Below are 22,180 nucleotides of genomic sequence, written 5' to 3'. Positions count from 1 at the left end.
GATTATGAAATAGGGGAGAGTTAAGATTACCCTTGCCACATACAATATTTGGCAATATTGACATTTATCAAGAAATATACATTATTTTCATATTAGCTACTCAATTAATTGCTTTATGTTATATTTTTACATGTATATATAATTTTATTTAGCACATATAGAGAATATTAGTAATGTTCCTTAGGATTAATCTGTTTAATACATTGAAAAAAAATGACCTTGGGTTTAGATTGACAGTGAATCTCACCAAATAATCAATAGATTCAAGCTGCATCAAATTTGCTTAATTTTAACAAATTATACAAGGCAGACATAACAGGTATGCATCTGTTAACAGTAGAGTTAGATGAATACATCTAGAATGGGTTCAAGGAGACGATTTCTTTACCTCCACAGATGTTTCTGCAGTAAGTGCGAGAGAGAGAGCACTCTAAAACATTCATTTAGATATGATCTGTGCTTCGCCAAATAAAGGTCATACTCATATATTTTCATTTTTAATGCCAAAATTCTAAAACTATCCCATGGAAAAAGACAGAGTGGCCTTTCAAAGCTTTATTACCCAGAGGTCATATAGACAACCATACATACCAATAATACAGATACTAAACCATTTCTGCTAAAGATGAATGAAGTTGCCTTGTTGCCATCATGATAAAAATATATGTGTCTATGCAATCATGAAAGATTAAAAATGCATTCCTACATAAAATCAGCAAAAATCCAAGCAAATATTTTCAAAATCTACTTTTATAGAACTCTGGAAATCAACCAAAGTTTTAGCAACAAACTAAAGACTGTTTATGCAAGAAAAAACTGCTGGATCATGGTAAAAGTAGCCATATTTGTGGTGTTATAACTTGACTTACTTCCATTCACCATTCTGTGGCTACTCAATAGCCTTAAAAAGCAGCAGTCTAGCAACAATAGTCACTGTGAAAACAGAAATCTTGCAGCCTCTGGGGTGTGCAGACCAGATTTGGAGCTCCGGAAAGAATCCTATCCTTAAATGACTGTCACTAATTTATTTGCTTGTCAACTTCTTGCGAAAGTCCTAACAGGTGATTGTTTGCATTTCAAATGACTCAGAGATTACTCTACAGGAACAAGTCAAACATTTTTATCTCTGGGGCATTTATTAAAAAAAAAATTGTTAGCAATTGCTTACATTTAAAGGTAAATGTTGGATCAAAGAATGTCTAGGCAAATACTTAAAAGGAAGATCTGTAAATGAGATGTTTATAGCGGGCTTTGAAAAGTTCTCTCCCACAAATGAGGATCTTGTAGACCACCATGAGCAAGGTCGTGTGCATGTACAGGACTCCATTCCCTCAACTTTAGCTCACTTGAGGCTTCAGGCACAAGTGAAACATGAAGGCTTAGTTAGGTACAGTTGCTAACTGCCCAATCATTTGTCTTAGCTCATTTGTGCTACTAAAGCAGAATACCCCAGACTGAGTAATTTATAAAAAAAGTGATTTTTTTTTTTTTGGCAGTTCTATAGGGTAGAAGTCCAAGAACACAGAACCTGGAGAGAAGGTAGAAGTTCAAGAACACAGAACATGGAGATTCAATGACAGATGAAGGACTTTTTCTTTTTTTTTTTTTTTTTTGTAGAGACAGAGTCTCACTTTATGGCCCTCGGTAGAGTGCCGTGGCCTCACACAGCTCACAGCAACCTCCAACTCCTGGGCTTAAGCGATTCTCTTGCCTCAGCCTCCCGAGTAGCTGAGACTACAGGCGCCCGCCACAACACCCGGCTATTTTTTGGTTGCAGTTTGGCCGGGGCCGGGTTTGAACCCGCCACCCTCAGTATATGGGGCCGGCGCCTTACTGGCTGAGCCACAGGCGCCGCCGAAGGACTTTTTCTTATAGCTGGCTCTGTCCAGGTGCCATGTGGCCCACAGAAGAAGACAGCAAACTTAGTCCCTCAAGCCTTCTTAAAAGAGTCTAATACCCTCTGCAAGGTCATTAAAATAATAATTTTATCATGTAACATTATACTATATTTTTATATTAATGTTTAACATTGATGAAAAAATGGTTGTATACCGAAAGATTACATAATTCCATTCTTATTTTTAGTAGATATATGAATTAGGTGTTCTAAAGTGAAAAAAGAAATGACGCTGAAGAACTAACGGACACCCTTGCTATGGAACCATCTGCTCTAGCTGCCCAGGTGCATCTTACAAGGGTACATGTGAAACTTAGTAAATGTAGAATATAAATGTCTTAACACAATAACTAAGATAATGCCAGGAAGGCTATGTTAACCAGTGTGATGAAAATGTGTCAAACGGTCTATGAAACCAGTGTATGGTTCCCCATGATCGCATTAATGTACACAGCTATGATTTAATAAATAAAAAAAAGAATCCTGTAACAGCATAAAGGAAACAAAGCCAAGTATCCATGAAAAGATTTTTGACAGAGTTAGTTTCACAGATAAATTAAAAAAATTATCTGAAAAGATTCATAATTTGTCTCTCTAAGTTAGAGGAAAACCCTGGGGTTAATGTATCCATTAGTAGAGATAACATATTAGGTGAAGGTTGTTTTTGTTATCACTTTTATTTGTTCTTACTATCTAGTGTGTAAGGACATTGCCATTGGAAAAAGGATTGAGAGAGGGCTTTATTGATATCATACTCCTCTTATACCATCGAGAAATCAACATTGCCGAGCAGGATCAATTTCTATAGAATTATTTCAGCATAATAACGGCAGTAAAGGCCCTGGGAAACTGTATTGCAATGATTTCCCCTGAGCTCACTCAGTGGTTAGTAGCTACACAATGGTTTATAAATGAAATCTAATACAAAGCATGTTCAACAAAGGGACTTTGAGTCTTTCATTCAAAATTTGTATAAATTATATTAATTGGTACAAAATAATTTGACTCATATTCTGAGCATCATTTGAACTGTATATGAATTGACAGTACATCTATACACTTGTTCTCTCAAACAGTATTAAGAAAGAATTGAAGAGTTGTATTTCAACTATAATTTTCATTTCAGTTTTGCATTAAATGAAAAAGGGAATTCAGTCCTTTTAATTGCATTTTTTTCAAGATGCAGGGATACATTCTACCCAGAAAGAAACAAACAAACAAAAAAAAGAAAACAATTTTTTTTTCTTTTTTGAGACAGAGTCTCACTATGTCACCCTTGGTAGAGTGCCTGGATGTCACAGTTCACAGCAACCTCAAACTCTTGGTCTTAAGTGATTCTCTTGCCTCAGTTTCCTAAGTATATGGGACTATAAGCATCTACAATAATGTCCAGCTATTTTTAGAGATGCGGTCTTGCTCTGGCTCAGGCTGGTCTCAAACTCATGAGCTCAAGCAGTCCACCTGCCTAGGCCTCTCAGAGTGCTGGGATTATAGGCGTGAGCCACCTCACCTGGCCTAGAAACAAAATATTTTCAAAAGATTGACTTTAATTCGCTTATTCATATTTTCTTTCTCCACCCAAGTTAATTTTAAATGAAAAACTGATATCCTTCCTAATCTTGGAAATATTTCTTCTCAACCTAGGTATTTACTTATTTCTGGGCAAAGTTCATAAAAAGCATCTTTGTTTCTGCATTACCCTCAAAACTCCAAAATCTTCCATTTATTATTTTATTCAATGCTTCTCATAAGCAAGATCTTTTTATTTGCCAGTATTACCAATAAATGTGTGAATCATCCACCCAAATTTTCTTTCTCATATATAAGGCAGCTTATATTAATAGTCTCCTCATTTACTATGGATTCCTGAAAGTTACACTGACTTGCAGGGAGAACATGGACAGGCCATGAATTTCTTTAAGGCGTCCTTCACGTCCTTATTCCTTAGGCTGTAGATCATGGGGTTCAGCATGGGGATCACCAGTGTGTAGAACACAGAAGCCATTTTATCGGTATCTAACGAGTGGTTAGTGTGAGGTTGCACATACATGAACAGCAGTGTCCCATAGAAGACGGTGACAGCCATCACATGTGAACCACAGGTGGAAAAGGCCTTTTTCCTTCCTTCTGATGAACGCATTCTTAGAATGGACAAAACGATGTTGAAGTAAGATACTAGAACTGTGACCATGGAAAAAAACATATTTGTTGCTGCAGATATGAAAACAATTGTTTCTGGTAAGTAAGTATCAGAACAAGATAAGGCTAAAAGAGGTGCAATATCACAGTAAAAATGATTGATCACATTAGAAGAGCAATAAAACAAAGAAAATACACAGGGTGAGACCACAATCGCCGTAGAAAAGCCATAGAGGTAGGCAAGGGACACCAGTGTGAGGCAGATCCTAGGAGACACCACCACTGTGTACAGCAGGGGATTACAGATGGCCACATAGCGGTCATAGGCCATCACGGCCAGCATGATCACCTCAGAGACGATGAACGTCAAGAACCCTCCCAACTGGGTGGCACATTCATAGTAGGAGGTAGCTTTTTCCTTTGTTAAAAAATTGACCAGCATTTTAGGGGCTATGACAGTAGAGTTGCCAAGATTGATAATCGCCAAATGTCGCAGGAAAAAATACATGGGGGTTTGAAGCCGAGAGTCAACACTGGTGAGGGTGATGATGCCCAGGTTCCCTGTCACGGTCAGCGTGTAGATCACCAGAAAGACCAGGAAGAGGGGAATCTGGAGCTCAGGGCAGTCGGAGACACCAGTGAGAATAAACTCAGTGACCCGCGTGAGATTCCTAGGAGCCATGGAGGAGTTTGGGAATTCATCTGTTTGAGCAAGAAAAGAAGTGTTTATAGACTTTAAAAAATTATTTTCTAGGACTATCATTAGATAGCAAGAGCATCCGCTGAGAGGAATTTCCTTGAATTGTGTATTAACTAACTCAGTTATTTAACTCCAAGTTCTAAGTCTACTGAATGAGCATTGTAATCATATGGGGGAGATAAAAAAAAGCAAGTGTGAAAAATTTCAATGTAGGGAACACTAAATAGATTAAATAGCACCATTCAGCTTTGTGGGGATTTTCTCCCTTACAATCTAATTGAATTATAAATAAGTTATTAATTTGAAAACATTTGAAGACAGGATTTATCTAATGTCTTTTGCATGGAGCATGAGAAAAGCTTGAAGAATTATATGCCCCCTACTAATCTCAGGGCTACTTGCAATGTGTTAATCTGAGACCTTTTGTATTTTCTGAAGAACAGGTGCTTGTGGGTACTACCCCATTATACTGCTAAATTCTATCCTTCCATAATGTGCATTACGTGTACATTGAATTTGCAAATTCCACCATCTATATCTGTCAGCTGCTTTTTATCACTTTCCATTTTGTTAACTAAAACAAAAATACAAGGAGATATATCATCAGATCTATTTTTAGGTTACTGATTCTCCTTTTAGCTTTCGATAAATACTATCAGTGAAAATTTCATCAGCTCTGTATTTTCTTGACATTACATTTTGCTGTATACTCTTTCCTATTCCTTCCCTTTCATGACTCTTTTTCTTCTTATACAATAAGTTTGTACAATTCTTTATATTCTTTCCATTGTTTTTATTTTCAAACAGTACTTTTATTTATAAAATGTTTATTTTTTAATTCATAAATATAACTGCTGCTGATTTTAGCTTATCTTTTTAATACTTTTTATTTTATAATTTTTATTATAAGAATAAATATCCTTATTTTATAGAATTTCTATAGCACTTACATTACACATATTTCTATAGCAATTACATTATATTACATATAGATTCAGCATTAACTATTTTAATATGGCTGAATATTTTCCTAAAGTTGTTTATTTTAAGGAATATTGCCTAAGTCAATTAAGTCTGTTTAAAATCATAATTCAAAGGTAGAGCGGTGGGAACCCACTGGAAAGAAGTTTTTTCACAATCCCTTATCTTTAAAATTTGTGGTTAATTCTAGAGAATTAAGACTATATTATCATATATGTCTGAATTTTAAAAGCCCAGAGCTGTTGATTTTTTCTTTTTTTAATTTTTTATCTGCAGCCTAAGTTCTCACCTAAGACATTTTCTTTCTTAAAAAAAGTAAAATAGAAATAAAAATAAACCATATGTGGCTTTGCCACATTTGTCCTTAATGCCTATGAATTACTATTCCTGGTTACACATCTCTCTTTTGCAGAAAAAGGAGAATCTTCTGACCCCTCATGAATGCCTAATGGAGAATCATGAAAAGAAGCCCAGCAGAGAGAAGAATATAGATGAATATCAAGCACTTAAGGGAACTCATTCTGCGCCAAGCAATATTTGAAGCCCTTTACAGACATTGACTCAGAGCTGCATACCACTCTGAGAGGTAGGGAATAACATCATCCCCATTGAAGAGACAAAGAAATGGAGACAGGGAGACTGTACAAAGGTCACTCAGGTTAGAAGTGGGGGAGTCAGGTTCAAGTACGGTTACTCTGTTTTCAGAACGTTTTCATAAACACTACAGCCTGCTCTCTCCATTAAGGGGACTCTGCACAGATAGGAAAAGAATGAGCTCTGTGTTTCATAGACAAAGATACTCATTTTTCAAAGAGACTCTGAAGCATGGAGTTAATTGGAAAACTAAGGTGGCATAAACAATGAACAAGGCAGAGTACTAGAAACTGCTTACAGCTCTGTCCTTCACACTAATGCGAGTAAGGACTGAACAGTATATTTCAAAGGAAGCAAGTTTCTCAGAGTGTAGGGGTTTTCGAGATGCTTGGTGATAACCTCAATACCATGCTACATACCCTGAGACCTGTCTCAAGACCAGTTTTTACTTACCTTAATGGACACTATGTTGTGGCTTCCTGCTGCTTTAGTCTTCAGGTTATTACAGAGAGGACAGATTTAAAGAAATTTAAGAGATTTTAAAAAGAGAGAGATTTTTTTTAACTCCCTTGAGATTCATTATGTGGGTGTTTTAATCTGATTCAAGGGTAAAGTACACATAATTAATTACGTGAGGGATAGTGCTTTCTGTATATGTTAATTATTCTCTGAATGTTCCATTAGGAAATGTCAAACTATTTCAGTCTAAGCAAATAAATGAGGCAATATATCTAAATACTGAAAATCATGACTTTGTCAGTATCTTTGTGACATAATTAGGCTCATGTTAGATTTGCCACCCCCCACTCACAGAGACTTGCAATTTGTGAGTAAATTAATTAATGATTTATTTGGAAACCTTTACATTAATGAAATCTAACAATTGAGATTGTTGATACATTTTTTAAGTTCTCTAACTTCCTCTTTACTTGGAATACTAAAATGCACAGTCGACTTTCACATACCGAAGAGGTCGAAGACATCATTTCAATTCACAGAATTTAATGGTCTAAACACATAATACCAGGGAACACCAATTTACAAAGTAGATACTAAGCTTTTCTAGAGTATTTGAAGGAATCTGCTGTCAGTAAGCACAATATTGTCACAATCAGAAGACAGGAATAATGCTAAATTATCAAGCCCAGGTGATCATCAAAATCAATGACAGTTCCTAGACACTCACCAAGAACCAGGATTTCTTCTCCTAAATTTCTCTTACTTTTTTCTTAGGATAGGAGGAATTGATGACTTTCCTCTTCTTAATAATGTTTCCTGAGGAAATAGCACATAAACCATTCAGGGGATTATGCAGACAACAATCTATTCTACTTTTTTTTCTAGAATTAATTTATTTGTGAGAAGGCGATTGAATACATGCATAATCTACACACAATCCTCTGTGTCATGTTATCTACTAGACAGAAGCTTCCACAAAAGCTTTTGCAAACAAATATTAATGTACTATAAACATTTCATACAAAGTAAATGCAAAATAATGTAAATGGAAATTCAATCATAATATGATTATGAAATAGGGGAGAGTTAAGATTATACTTGCCATATATGACATTTGGCAATATTGACATTTATTAAGACATATACATTATTTCCATATTAGTTACTCAATTAATTGCTTTATGTTATATTTTTACGTGTATCTATAATTTTATTAGCTCATATAGAGAATATCATTAATGTTCCTTAGGATTTATCTGTTTAATACATTGAAAAAAATGACCTTGGGTTTATATTGACAGTGAATGTCACCAATCAGTAGATTCAGGCTGCATCAAATTTGCTTAATTTTAACAAATTATACAAGGCAGACATAACAGTAGTGAAACTGCAGCAGATGTCTGAGGACCCCCAACATCAAAATCCCATTGTCCCAGGGACTTTGTGTTTGGAACAAGCATGGTCATGGGAGAAGCAAACAAGTGTATGCAGAAAAATCACATCCCAGCAAGCTGTCTAGAGTCCCTTCAGGTCTAGCCCCTGATAGTCACGCATGCGTTTCCTGCAACACATCCCACTATCCAATGGATTTCTGTGTATCATTATTTGGAAGTAAATACTCATTTATCTATTGCTACCCCCACTCCCTATAAACTCATTGAGTTGATCCCAGATATGCTAGCCATCAAGAAGAGATCTCCAGGTGTCCCTTAGAGTGGAACTAATCACGCCAGCCATTGCAAGATACTGCTTTTGGTTTTCATCCTGAATTTTTGTCAGTAGATGTTTGTCTGATATTCCTTTGGCATTTTTTAAAATTTTTTATTACAGCAGTTTCTACAGTGCTTTATGTACAAAAGTGGTGATTATTCGTAGAACAGACACACGTTTAGGGCTAAATGAGAGAATGACATCCTAGAAGACTATGAAATGTTTAGTAATATAATATCCTTTAACTAAGAATATGGTTGTTGGATATATATTTTTTCTTGGTATATAATTATAGGTTGATGTTAAGAAAATGTCTTATGACTTGTATGGTGCCTTCCAAGAAATTTGTTTCAAATAATTTCCCTTGTTTGCTAGGTATCATTAAACTATGATAAGGATCCCAAGGATCCTTAAGGATTTCTCTTTAGCATCTGTTTGCAGAAAATTTGGTCTGTGTTTGCTGTCGTTTCTTTTCTGTTTACTCTCCCATGGAGTTATTTTAGCTTCTTATATCGCTGGGATTATAAGGATTTTTTAAAAATGAATTTTGAGAAATTTCTAGCCAGCATTTAAGTCAATGTTTTTGGTCTTTATTTTTCTCTTTGGCTTCCTTTAAGTTAGTTTCCATTAGGATGTGTTTAAGTTCAGTTATCTGCTGTTGTTCAGTGTATGATAGGCTGTTAATATTGACAAATATTTATTCATGTCTGATACTATTTTTTTATGATTTCTATTTTTTATTTTTTATATTTTTATATTATATTTTTAATATATTTTTATATTATATTATATATTTTTAAATTTTTATATTTTTTTCTATTTTATAATTTTTATTTTTTATGATTTCTTAGTAGTTATACATTTGTATGGGGTACATTGATATTTTGATACATGCAAACACAGTGTAATGATCAAATCTGGGTAATTTGGATATGTATCATCTCAGACATTTATCATTATCTTGTGTTGGGGTCATTCCAAATCTATTTCTATCTTTATTTTTGAATATACAATAAGTTACTTGCTAACTATAGTTGCTGTATTGTACTACTGGGCACAAGATTTTATTCCTTCTAACTGTATTTTTGTACCCATTAACCAACTCCTTTTTATCTGCCACACCTGATTATCCTTCTCAGCCTCTAGTACCCACTATTCTATTCACTATCTTCATAGGATCAATTTTTTTTTTTTTTAGTTTCCACATATGAATGAGTACATGGGACATCTGTCTTTTTATTCTATGTTTTGGTACCTCCAAAGTGGGAAGTTTGCTCAACTTTAATTTTTCACTCAGAATTTAATTTAATTGAACCAGTTAAAGTGTCTATGGTATTGGCTGTTGTTTCTGCTGTTCACTGCTTGAGCTCTTCAGTCAGGGCACAGACAAGATGAATTTTTTCCCCTTGCAAATTGATATAAATGGTCTGCCGCTGTGGCCACTCTCCAGTGTCCCATCTCTTCCTCAAATGAATTCATCCATTTAGACGCTGCTGACCTCTTTGAGGCATTGTTCCCAGACACTTTGGTAAAGCATCAGTGATTTTATTATTCTTCCACCGAAGTTTCTGCATAAATTTGACACTTGTTATTGCTTCAATTTTAGCAGAATTCATGTTGTTCTGATAGGCACTTTTTTCAAACTGATGTCTTATTCTCCTTACTGCCTCAAACTAGCTCCTGTTCAGACATGGTATAACCAGTTGGGGTAAATTTATTTTAGTGCCAAAAATCTTGAAATTCTTCCGTAGTTTTTTTTCATAATATGCATTTGCTGTGAACTTTCTGAAGACCTCTCATATTCCTTTGTGTGTATATGTATAAAATTTTCCTTATCCACTCAACTGTTGATGGACACTTAGGTTGTAGTTTCATCTCTAGAAATACCATTTGGTCATTTTTAAATTTTTCACTTCTCTCATTACATTATTAATGATTTTGCCAAATAATTTGGTATAGGGCATGCATTATTTTTGAAGGTTTTGCTAATTCTGTAATAACTCTCACTTTAGAATGAATTTTAATTATCTCCTGGGAAAGTCACATACTGTTGCTTTTCATGTCTAGAATTTGGGATTGAATGCTGAATATGGTGAAATTTTTTGTTAATAATTGTCTGTGTTTTTCTTTCCTAAAAGAATGTTAAATGTTTAACAAGTGTGAGTTGCCTGTGTTTAAGATTTGCTTTAAGGTGGTGAGTAGGAATTTAAAGTGGATTTTACTTCTGAGATTTCTCTCATATGTCCATATAATGAGCAAGAATTACTGTACACTCTGGCCTTTTTTGAATGGCATATCTTACTGCTCAGTGTGATATCTGGAAATTCTTCAGTCTATAATTCTCTGGTCATCCTTTCAACGGCCATGGCGCTTCACTATAGGCACCTCATTCAGAAAACAAAAGGAACATTTAATAAAGGAAATGATGAACAAGAAGAAGTAAATGATATGGCATTCAGGAAACATACAGCAGTGTGCCAGAAAGAAGCCTGCTATCCATAATTATGTTACATATCCATGCATCAAACGCATCCCTTGAAAGGTAGAGATAGCAGAGTGGATTTACTAGAAAAACAACAATTTGCTCTGACTATTATGCCTCCGCAAGAGATTCTCATTGTTTACATTGTTGTTATATGTTCAGAAAAAATAAAGGAAAACACGATCTTTCTGGTTAAGAAAATAACTATTAGAAACAATCTTATGGTTTATTGATGTAGGTTTTAAAAAGTATTTCTAGGGGAAGAAATATGTTCTATGGAATCACTAAAAGAAACAGTGAATCAGATGCAAGAAATATTGCTAAAGAAATAACATTTGAGATCTGAAATATGATGGTTAATTTGGTTAAAGGCAAGGAAATATATTTTTAAAATATTATGAATGGACATTGGCCTATGTCACATGTAATTATAACAATATTTCATGTTGATTATTAAATAAAATTTTTTCAAAAATTCATTAACACCCTGTGGAAGGCATTTTTAAACTCTTTATTCCTAAAACTGTATATCAAGGGGTTCAGCATGGGGATCACTAATGTGTAAAACACGGAGGCTATTTTATCAGTATCGTAAGAGTGAGTGGATTTGGGCTGCACATACATAAAGAGGAGAGACCCATAGAACACGACCACCACTGTCAGATGAGAACCACACGTGGAGAAAGCTTTCTTCCTCCCCTCTGCAGAGTGCATTCGAAATATGGTTAACAGAATTAGCAGGTAGGACACTAGGACTACCAGGAGGGAGGAAATCAGATTAAATGCTGAAAATAATATGATCAACAATTCTATTTCTTGTGCATTTGAGCAGAGCATAGGTAACAAGGGAATATCATCACAATAGAAATGACTAATAACATTAGAGCCACAGAAGGTCAGTGTAAAAATCTTAGTCGTAAACAACAGAGCCTGAAAAGTGCTGTAGAGATATGGGATGCCCACCAGCACATGGCAGAGTCTCTGAGACATGATCACGTTATAAAGCAGAGGGCTACAGATGGCCACATAGCGGTCATAAGCCATGGCTGATGGGATGAAAAATTCACCAATAATGAACATGAGGAAGAAAGCCAGCTGGGTAGCACATGCAGAATAGGAAATGGTATTTTGATCCACGACAAAATTTACCAGCATCTTGGGACAAATGACAGTGGAATTACCAAGATCAATGTAAGCCAGGTGTCTGATAAAGAAGTACATTGGGGTGTGTAACCGGGAGTCGAGCTTGGTCAGAAGGACTATCCCGAGATTGCCCATCACTGTGATCATGTAGATGACGAGGAAGACCCCAAAAAGGGGAAGCTGTAGCTCGGGCCATGTTGTGACTCCCATCAGAATGAATTCAGTCAGAACTGTTAGATTCCGTTGGACCATTTAGTCAAATAATTGCTTCCAGGAATAAAAAGGAGTATTGTTATTAGCTGTTTTATACAGTGTCACTTAGACAAACTATAATATTTGTAGACAGACTGGAAATTTTTATTACAATTTTCAATAAAAACAATTTTCATTTAGAAATAAAATTAAAAGCAGAATCTTATACTTTCCTTAAAGAGAGATTCATATGAAATGCATGCACCAATGTGGCAGATTGAAGTGGTCCAGCCCATTTTGAAGTATACACCTGTTAATAATAAAGCCATATGGTTATAACAATATTAGACTATTTCATTTGCATGATGACATCTCACATATAAGAATTCTTGTTTAATTTTGATATTCTTAAACTTAGAAGCACAGATTACAATAAAATAATGAGGGTTAGAATGGAAGTCCTACATTTGCCCTTTGAATGTTCTGGGTGGGGCCTTATGAATGCACTCACGAAGTTCATTGCAAATGTAAGATATGGTAGCCGTTATCATATAACCCCATTTTCTCTCCTCACTCCAACTTCTGCTTCATCACACTTCAACTAATGTCAGGGTGTTTGGCATGCCTGCAATGGTGGGATCTAAGCAATGCAGGAACAAGTTAATACTTTGATGTTCACTGGATATATTTGAATGGTACAAAACAGTGAATTAAATAATGCTCCCTCCCTCTTCTGATTTAAGAAGGTCTTCATAGGCTATTCTTACTACCCATATGATGAGATGAATTTTAGATGTTACTAATGAACATATTATATTTTTGGATTTTATATGTGTGTCCATGAGATTTGAAATTTTTTTGTGATTCCATTATACATAAATATCTATATTTATGTCTTAAACTGCATATATAATTTTATTTTATAAAACAAATTACAATAGGTTTAAAGATGCACAGGATCTATGTATATTCCTGAAAAAATAAATAGCTTTAGTCAATACTCAGATATTTAAATTATTTAATTATATATGCCTTATTCCCTCCTATGATAGGGTTTATAAAGCAGTTATAAAATTGTTTGAGCATTTATGGTGTCATATATTATTAAATGTCAGTCAGTTTATAGAATCACAGAATGTAGTATTCAAAAGAATAATGCTATCATTAAGAATATTTCAGTGAAAAGCACTTCCCCTTTTATTTACTAAAAATTACATGAGAAGTCAATTAGAGAAAATGGAACTGGATGGATTAAAGATACTGAAGGTGATTAATCTAATCCATTAGAATTCTTTTCCTATCACATATAAAATGTTTCTAGTCAGCAAAAATCTGCAATGCTTTCAGAGTGATTTTCAATTAGAATAGTAATTGGATTTCAAAATATTTAATCAGATAAAATGTAGTATTATATAATGGAATAGAATATCAGCTTTAGCTGCACAGCTATCAAGTAGAAACTTCTGGGAGTCCTTCTGAAGATCCAAATGTATAGCTGGGAGCAGCTGCAATCCAAAGCCACTTGTTGCAGCTGGGACCAATTCTATGAATGTGCTCACTATTGCTAAACATTTTGCCAACCTGATCTATAGACTAGACGAAGCTCTCTAGTGTTTCTCCATTAAATTCCACTCCCCTTTCAGGTTTCTTCTTCTCCCACAAATAAGAACCATAGCCTATTCAATCTCGAAAACCTTACCATGAATTTGCAGTGCTAAAGGACCTGATGACATAGTGTTTATGGTAGAATATGGAACTGACTGAACTGAGAATAGAGTTCAGAATTCCAGTGTCAGTCCCACCACTTTGAAGTCCACTGAAATTTAAAAAAATATTTAGCACTAAAATTTTCACTGTCAGTTGTTACCTGCCTCTAAAGATTTTTCTCTTTTTTTTACCCTATCCTGAAGTGTATTTATAATCCATTCTGAGCTTGCTATGCAAACATTTAAAATACCTCCATTTATAACTAACCAATAGAAGAAACAGGGTACAAAAAGTATGCAAAAGAATGTCTGAATTTTCAATCTTTAAACATCATGAAATTTATTAGTAATTATTTATGTTTCAGGGAGTTCTCAGTAATCCTATAACTTTAAAAATTCCATTTACTTGCTAGTCTAAACAATTAGTTTGCAATGCCTATAGTTAAAAAAAAAAAAAAGTTATAAGTAACCCAGTAGGAAAAACAAACAAACAAAAAATTTGCAAATTTATACATGTGATGGCTTCTGGAAATTATTTGAATCTTATGAAATATTGCATAACATAATTATATTAAAACATTTGATTTGAAGTATTGCATTTCATATGCTCATAAGTACTTCTTGTTTATGTGAAATTTCAATGTAATTGGACATATTTAATTTATCTCAAAACCTTAACCTTATTAGATTCTAAAATATGTGATCAATGGTAAATTTTTTAGGTATTTATTAATTTCTCTTCATATGTAATATCCGAATTCTCTCTCTTCTCAGTAATCAATAGGTCTAGGACCCATTATGGGTCTATTGAACCCATTATGCCCAAACATCATACTATACTAGGGAAGCCAGTTATCAAAGGTGATATTAAATTTTTTGCTATATTTGAAAGAACAAACTGTGAGCCACCTTTTGAATGTTTATGGTCAGGGTCCAAGAGTAATGGGAAGTTACCCTCAGCCAGGTAACCAAAATCAATGACAATTCTTATCAACTCACCTTCAGTGAAAAATACAATGTTCTTCTCTCTAGTTACTCACACTTTTTAAGTAGGGAGAATTTATGATTTTCTTTCTTGGTGATGTTACCTAGGGAAATAGTATGTAATTCATTCAGATCATTATGCCCAAGTCCTCTGAAAGATTTGAAAAGGGTGCCTTCCTATGCCTACTAATTATCTAATACACCCTGTGGATTCCCCAGTGAAAAAATGTAAGGGACAATTCAAGGGAAAGAACAAAACAACCTAAGGGTTGTGAACTGTTCCATAGAGACATACGTGATATGGAGATACACATTCACTCACTGACACTGAGTCAAGAATTAAAATGGTGATGAAAAAATACTTCATTATACTCCATCAGCTTCATCTTAGTAAAAGTGGAACAGTTCCAAAATAATGGAGAAATTATAAGTGACATTATGATTATCACATAGATTTACACTGAGTTAAAATATATTTTTTAATCTGTACACGGGAAATACATGTTACTATTCTCATATTCAGAAGAAAAAAGCTAAGATGAACCATATAATTTCCAGGAAGTCACATAATTGATATCTAGGATATTTGAAATTAGAGCTTCATCTCTGTAAGACTGACACACTACGTACATGTAAATATCTTATCCTTTCAGATGGCAAACTCATACACTATCTGTCATATCATGGTGACATCACAGAAACAGAAAGATGACTTAAGAAACAATATAGGAAAATGCTCAAAGTCTTTAATCATCAGAGAAATGCAAATCACAACCACTCTGAGATAGCACCTCACCCCAGTAAAGTTCGCCCACATCATAAAATCCCAAATCTGCAGACGCTGGCATGGATGTGAAGAAGAGAGAACACTTCTACACTGCTGTGGGAGATAGGTTCCTAAGGCAACCTTTATGGAAAGAAGTAGGGAGAATCCTCAAAGAACCAAAAGTTGACCTTCCATTTGATCCCACAATCCCATCGCTAGAAGAACAAAAATTATTTTGCCACAAAGACATTTGCACCAGAACATTTATTGCAGCTCAGTTCTTAACTGGCAAGTCATGGAAGCAACCCAAATGCCCATCAAGACATGAATGAATTAAACTGTGGCAGCCATAAGAAAAGATGGCGACATTACATCTTTTATGTTTATGGGATGAAGTTGAAACACATTCTTCTTAGCAAAATATCTCAAGAATTAAAAAAAAAACAATGTACTCAATGTACTTAATACTACTATGAAGCTAATATATAAACAATTGGATGCCCATATGAATGACAAACATAATCTTGCAAGGGGGAAGGCAGAAAGGGGAGATGTGAGAAAGCAAAGGGAGGAGGAGGGCATTGGCCAGGTCTCACATAACGTCCACAATGCGAGGGGCCAAGGGATCTTCTGCAACTGGATCTTTACCTAGGAAGTGTAAATATAATCTAAACGCAAATGCTGTGCAGTTACTATACTGTGTTTTTGTTTGTGTATATATATATATATATATATATATTTTATTTTTGGAGTGTTGTCAATCTGTGCTTGACTCAATCTGCAGATGAGTAGCCCTAAATTAGGTGAGCCAACTGTGTATTGATTTTTATCTTAGTTATTATTTTTCTGTGAATCTTAGAATTGTTTATTTTTTATTATAACTCTTTAAACAAGTTGTATTTGAAGTTAAAAAATAAATAAATAAAAATTTGTACCCTTATATTAATTTGAAATTAAAAAAAAGTAAGAGACAATGCAGGGTATTTGCTAAGAGCTTAACATTTGCAATTGTAGCACCTGACTTTGAATCCTGATTTTCATATGTAATATGCCTTGGCAAACTCTTGGCAATTTACTTTTACTTTGTGAGCCTCTACTGTATCATCTGAAGAAAAAAAATTTGGTAGCACTTGCCTCTCAGAGCTGTTGTAATTAGTAAACTATTTGAAACATGAAGAATGCCTTATATAGTAGTCAGTAAATGTGAAGTATTATTATTACCTGGTAATTCTGATGCCCACTTTAAGAATTTATTTTAATTGCAGCAATCATTTGGGAATACTTATCCTCACATGAGGATATCTTCACAGTATACTTACTATGAACTATTTAATTTTATTCCAATGAAATGTTCTATTTAATTTTAATTGGCTACATTGGAAATACTATTTCATGGTGGAAAAGTAAGTAAATATTCCAGACTCTGACAGCATCAATAAAATTCTAGGACTATTAAAAATAATTATCATTAGTCATATGCTCTGCAAGATTGTGGGTAGTGGTGTGGAGCTATTTTGTCCAACAGTAAAGATAACTATATATCCTTGCTTATATATCAGACCACTCTAGAATTGGAAACATTCTATGGTGTGATATATAGAATTATTTCCTTTGGGGCAGCACCTGTGGCTCAGTGAGTAGGGTGCCAGCCCCATATACCAAGGGTCGGGGGTTCAAACCCAACCCTGGACGAACTGCAACAAATAATAGCCGGGCATACTGGTGGGCGCCTGTGGTCTCAGCTACTCAGGAGGCTGAGCCTAGAGAATCACCCAAGCCCAAGAGCTGGAGGTTGCTGTGAGCTCGAATGCCACAACACTCGACCCAGGGTGACAAAGTGAGACTCTGTCTCAAAAAAAAAAAAAGAAAGAATCATTTCCTTTTGCTTCTCACGAGCCTGACAATCAATTGATGTAGTCAAACAAAGCTACTAAAAATATCGTTCATCTTCAATTTGATCAAACTGAGAATTGTTAACCCAGTGAAAGAAAGGCATTACACAATGGCCCTCTTACTCAAAGATTAGAAAAGAATTGGAATACAATTTTTAAGCAAGGGTAATTATTTGTTCAAGTATATTTGGAAGAAACAATCAATGAAATCAAGCAAGCCATTGTAAAGTAAGAATATTTGAGTAAAAAGATAAACAAAAGAGTTTTTATGAACAGCCTCAATTGATATATCCACTGACTTCTAAAAACGAGCAGAGTGAGATAAAATCGGGTGGCATTCAGAACCTATGTATCACTAAATTACAAAGTATGTTCAGTGAACAGTCTCATATGTAGGGAAAAAAAACGCATTGATGAGGAAAGAGTGGAACTCAATGTTTGGAATAATTACAGAGTAATATCCCCATTACCCAGCACCCATGGGGATTGATAGATTACTGGTAAATGTAGTTTCTGATTGGTTGAGAGTTACTGTTAAAAATAGGCCTAACTACTGTACACCCCATATCATACCACAAATTCTGTTTTGAATTGATATTAATATTGAAATCCACTAATTAAGAGCAAATTAAGGCAGATAAAGACTTCATTTACTGCGACACAGTTTTATTTCATTATACAACAGATTTGTAAATGCACTACATAGTACAATTTTGATTAATTGGCAGTCACTACCCTTTTCAATTTCATATACCATATTTTTTTAACTCCAGTAGCTCAGGGTAACATTTAAAACTGCTATAGAGAACACGTGGGAGAGCCACGGGAGTGTCGTGTGAAGCCTTCACTTACTGATGGCCTTACCACACAGAGCACTAAGTTTAAACTCCACTCTATATTTTGTGGTTTTGTTTGTTTGGCGTGTGGAGGCAGGTCGCCTGCTGGTTGCTTGAGAGTTCCGTTTGCTTGAGTTCCGTTTGTTGAGTTTACTGTACTTGAATACATTCATATGACTGAGTACTTTAAATCATCAATACCATGTAAACAACCAATATCAAATCCAAATCCAAAATACAAAAGCAGAAAATATACAGTTTAAAACAAAAGAGCTGACACACACTACAACATATATACACATACACTATTGTCAGACACTGCACATTTTAATCCAATGTGTGATAAAAACACTGGAAACGTGGCCACTCCGTTCTGTAACTAGTGCTATTTCTTCCTCTCACTGGGTATACTAACTTTGTTCATCTGCCCTTTTTGGTCTATGACCATCTAGTACAGTTAACTGAACTATAAATTTTATTTCTTATGCATTTAATCCATCTGTATTCATTTATAAAATACATATAATCACACAGTGACATTTTCTTAGTACCTAGTCTTTTTTAACAGCCTTATGGACTATCGCTGTATGCATGCACAAAATAGTGTTTAGCCGTATGTTCAACAAGACCTGGTAGTGGAGAAAAGAATAAGCAAGGAAAAATAATATTGCACATAGAAAATAAATAGCTATATGCAGAAGAAAATCCTCGTTATCTGCAATTACTTTACATGCAATTGGGCTAAGCTCTCCAATTAAAAATCAAACTTTGGCATAATGGAACCTTTTTTTTAAAGCAAGTTATCCAATACCCCTTAAAAGGGGATTCCGTTACTTGAAAAATAATCACTTTGTTTACACTGTTGCTTTAGATTCAGAAAATACAGTGAAAATGGGTCCAGGAAGATACCTATCCTAAAAAATAATTGACAGATCCGCGCCAACATCTCTGGTCTTGGGATTTTGTGATATAGGCTGGTCTCACTGGAATTAGATGGTATCTCAAAGTAGTTTTGATTTGCATTTCTCTGATGATTAAAGATGATGAGCATTTTTTCATATGTCTGAAGGCCGCGCGCCTGTCTTCTTCAGAGAAGTTTCTACTTTTGCACTGCTGGTGGGAATGCAAATTAATACATTCCTTTTGGAAAGAGATATGGAGAACACTTAGAGATCTAAAAATAGATCTGCCATTCAATCCTGTAATCCCTCTATTGGACATATACCCAGAAGACCAAAAATCACACCATAACAAAGATATCTGTACCAGAATGTTTATTGCAGCCCAATTCATAATTGCTAAGTCATGGAAGAAGCCCAAGTGTCCATCGATCCACGAATGGATTAATAAATTGTGGTATATGTACACCATGGAATATTATGCAGCCTTAAAGAAAGATGGAGACTTTACCTCTTTCATGTTTACATGGATGGAGCTGGAACATATTCTTCTTAGTAAAGTATCTCAAGAATGGAAGAAAAAGTACCTAATGTACTCAGCCCTACTATGAAACTAATTTAGGGTTTTCACATGAAAGCTATAACCCAGTTACAACCAAAGAATAGGGGGAAGGGGGAAAGGGAGGGGAGGGAGGTGGGAGGTGGGTAGAGGGAAGGGGATTGGTGGGATTACACCAGCGGTGCATCTTACAAGGGTATATGTGAAACTTGGTAAACGGTCTGTGAAGCTAGTGAATGAGGCCCCATGATTATATCAATGTACACAGCTATGATTTAATAAAAAAATAAAATAAATAAACTACATCCCTTTGGCAGTAATGGTTCAGTATAATTCGGAATTACAGCTTGACATTTGGGTGTTCTAATTCTAAGTGTTCTTTTATTCCAGGTCAACATTTCGTGAAATATATGTAAAATAATAAATAGTAATGTAATTTTTAAAAAAGAAGTAAAAAAGTATACTTCGAAAAATACAAAACATAGTTGGAAAAATTAAAAAAAAATAATTGACAGAAACAAAGTCATAGTTTACTGATGTAGGGAGTTTATTAAGTGTTCACTTTGGGAAACAATTGTGATTCCATGGAAATACTAAAGAAAATATTGAATCATAAGAAAAGGCTGTTGGTAAAGAAGTCACCCTTAACTGAGATCTAAAATATGAGAGTTATTTCAGATGAATACATGGAAAATAATTTGTCAGTGTGTTATATTTAAAATCTGCTCTGGATCCATAAAGAACGCAATATATCTATTAGAAATACTGTCGATGACGTTGCCTTTATCCTAATTTACTAGTATGATGTTCTACTTTGAACATTACATATAAAGTTTCCATCAATATTTAAAGACCCTGTGGAAGGCATTTTTAACCTCTTTGTTCCTAAAACTGTATATCAAGGGGTTCAGCATGGGGATCACTAACGTGTAAAACACGGAGGCTATTTTATCAGTATCATAGGAGTGAGTGGATTTGGGCTGCACATACATAAAGAGGAGAGACCCGAAGAACACAACCACCGCTGTCAGATGAGAACCACACGTGGAGAAAGCTTTCTTCCTCCCCTCTGCAGAGTTCATTCGAAATATGGTTAACAGAATCAGCAGGTAGGACACTAGGACTACCAGGAGGGAGGAAATCAGATTAAATGCTGAAAATAGTATTATCAACCATTCTATTTCCTGTGCATTTGAGCAGAGCATGGGTAACAAGGGAACAACATCACAGTAGAAATGATTGATGATGTCTGAGCCACAGAAGGGCAGTGTAAAAATCTTAGTAGCAAACAACAGAGCCTGAAAAGTGCTGTAGAGATATGGGATGCCCACCAGCACATGGCAGAGTCTCCAAGACATGATCATGTTGTAGAGCAGAGGGCTACAGATGGCCACATAGCGGTCATAAGCCATGGCTGACAGGATGAAAAGTTCACTGACAATGAATACAATGAAGAAAGCCATCTGTATGCCACATGCAGAATAGGAAATAATATTTTCATCCACAATAAAATTTGCTAGCATCTTGGGACAGATGACAGTAGAATTTCCAAGATCAACTAAAGCCAAGTGCCTGATAAAAAAATACATAGGTATATGCAACTGGGAGTCAAGCTTGGTCAGAATGATCATGCCCAGGTTGCCCACCACTGTGATCAGGTAGATGATGAGAAAGACCCCAAAAAGGGGACGCTGGAGCTCAGGCTGCCTTGTGACTCCCATCAGAATGAATTCAGTCAGCACTGTTAGATTCCGTTGGACCATTTAGTTAAGTTACCTCTTCTAGGAAGAAATAGGAGGGTTGTTAATACCTTTAATGTAGTGTTATATAAATAAATTATAATATTTGTAGATAGAATGAAAGTTTTTGTTTATAATAATGAATATTCATTCCTACATCTGATTTTGGAATGAGAGTAAATGATAGAATTTTTTACTTCCCCAAAGTAGGGATCTAAATGGATACATGCAATATAAATTAAAATATTCGTTGATAAGAAAAACTGCACAGCTGTCAGTGTAGAAATATTAGACTTTATTTCATCTGCACAATCCCATGACAGTTTTTCTTAAGTACACTTTCATTTCTCCTGAATAATTCCAGTGGGATTTTGATGTTCTTAAAGAGAAAGGCATAAATTATATGAACCTAGTGAAGCATGAGGGTTAGGATTCCTTATCAGCACGTCTAAGGATTTTAGTTGTGTACTCACAAAGTGATGTATCTCTTTTAATGTGAAGA

The 22,180-nt window shown here is 34.9% G+C and overlaps 3 protein-coding genes across 3 annotated transcripts; all 3 read right to left on the bottom strand.

The window, feature by feature from the left end:
- Positions 1–3,770: 3,770 nt before the first annotated feature.
- On the bottom strand, positions 3,771–4,718 carry LOC128565687 (olfactory receptor 8J3). Its single transcript, XM_053562327.1, has one exon. The coding sequence runs from the start codon at positions 4,716–4,718 to the stop codon at positions 3,771–3,773; it is 948 nt and encodes a 315-aa protein (XP_053418302.1).
- A 6,712-nt stretch (positions 4,719–11,430) lies between these two features.
- On the bottom strand, positions 11,431–12,357 carry LOC128564319 (olfactory receptor 8K5-like). The gene has a single exon (XM_053559813.1). The coding sequence runs from the start codon at positions 12,355–12,357 to the stop codon at positions 11,431–11,433; it is 927 nt and encodes a 308-aa protein (XP_053415788.1).
- Positions 12,358–20,778: 8,421 nt separating this feature from the next.
- On the bottom strand, positions 20,779–21,702 carry LOC128564318 (olfactory receptor 8K5-like). Its single transcript, XM_053559812.1, has one exon. The coding sequence runs from the start codon at positions 21,700–21,702 to the stop codon at positions 20,779–20,781; it is 924 nt and encodes a 307-aa protein (XP_053415787.1).
- Between the last annotated feature and the right edge of the window lie 478 nt (positions 21,703–22,180).

The sequence above is a fragment of the Nycticebus coucang genome, chromosome 14, assembly GCF_027406575.1.
Source record: "Nycticebus coucang isolate mNycCou1 chromosome 14, mNycCou1.pri, whole genome shotgun sequence".
Classification (NCBI taxonomy): domain Eukaryota; kingdom Metazoa; phylum Chordata; class Mammalia; order Primates; family Lorisidae; genus Nycticebus; species Nycticebus coucang.
This window is presented reverse-complemented; position numbering and strand designations above follow the sequence as displayed.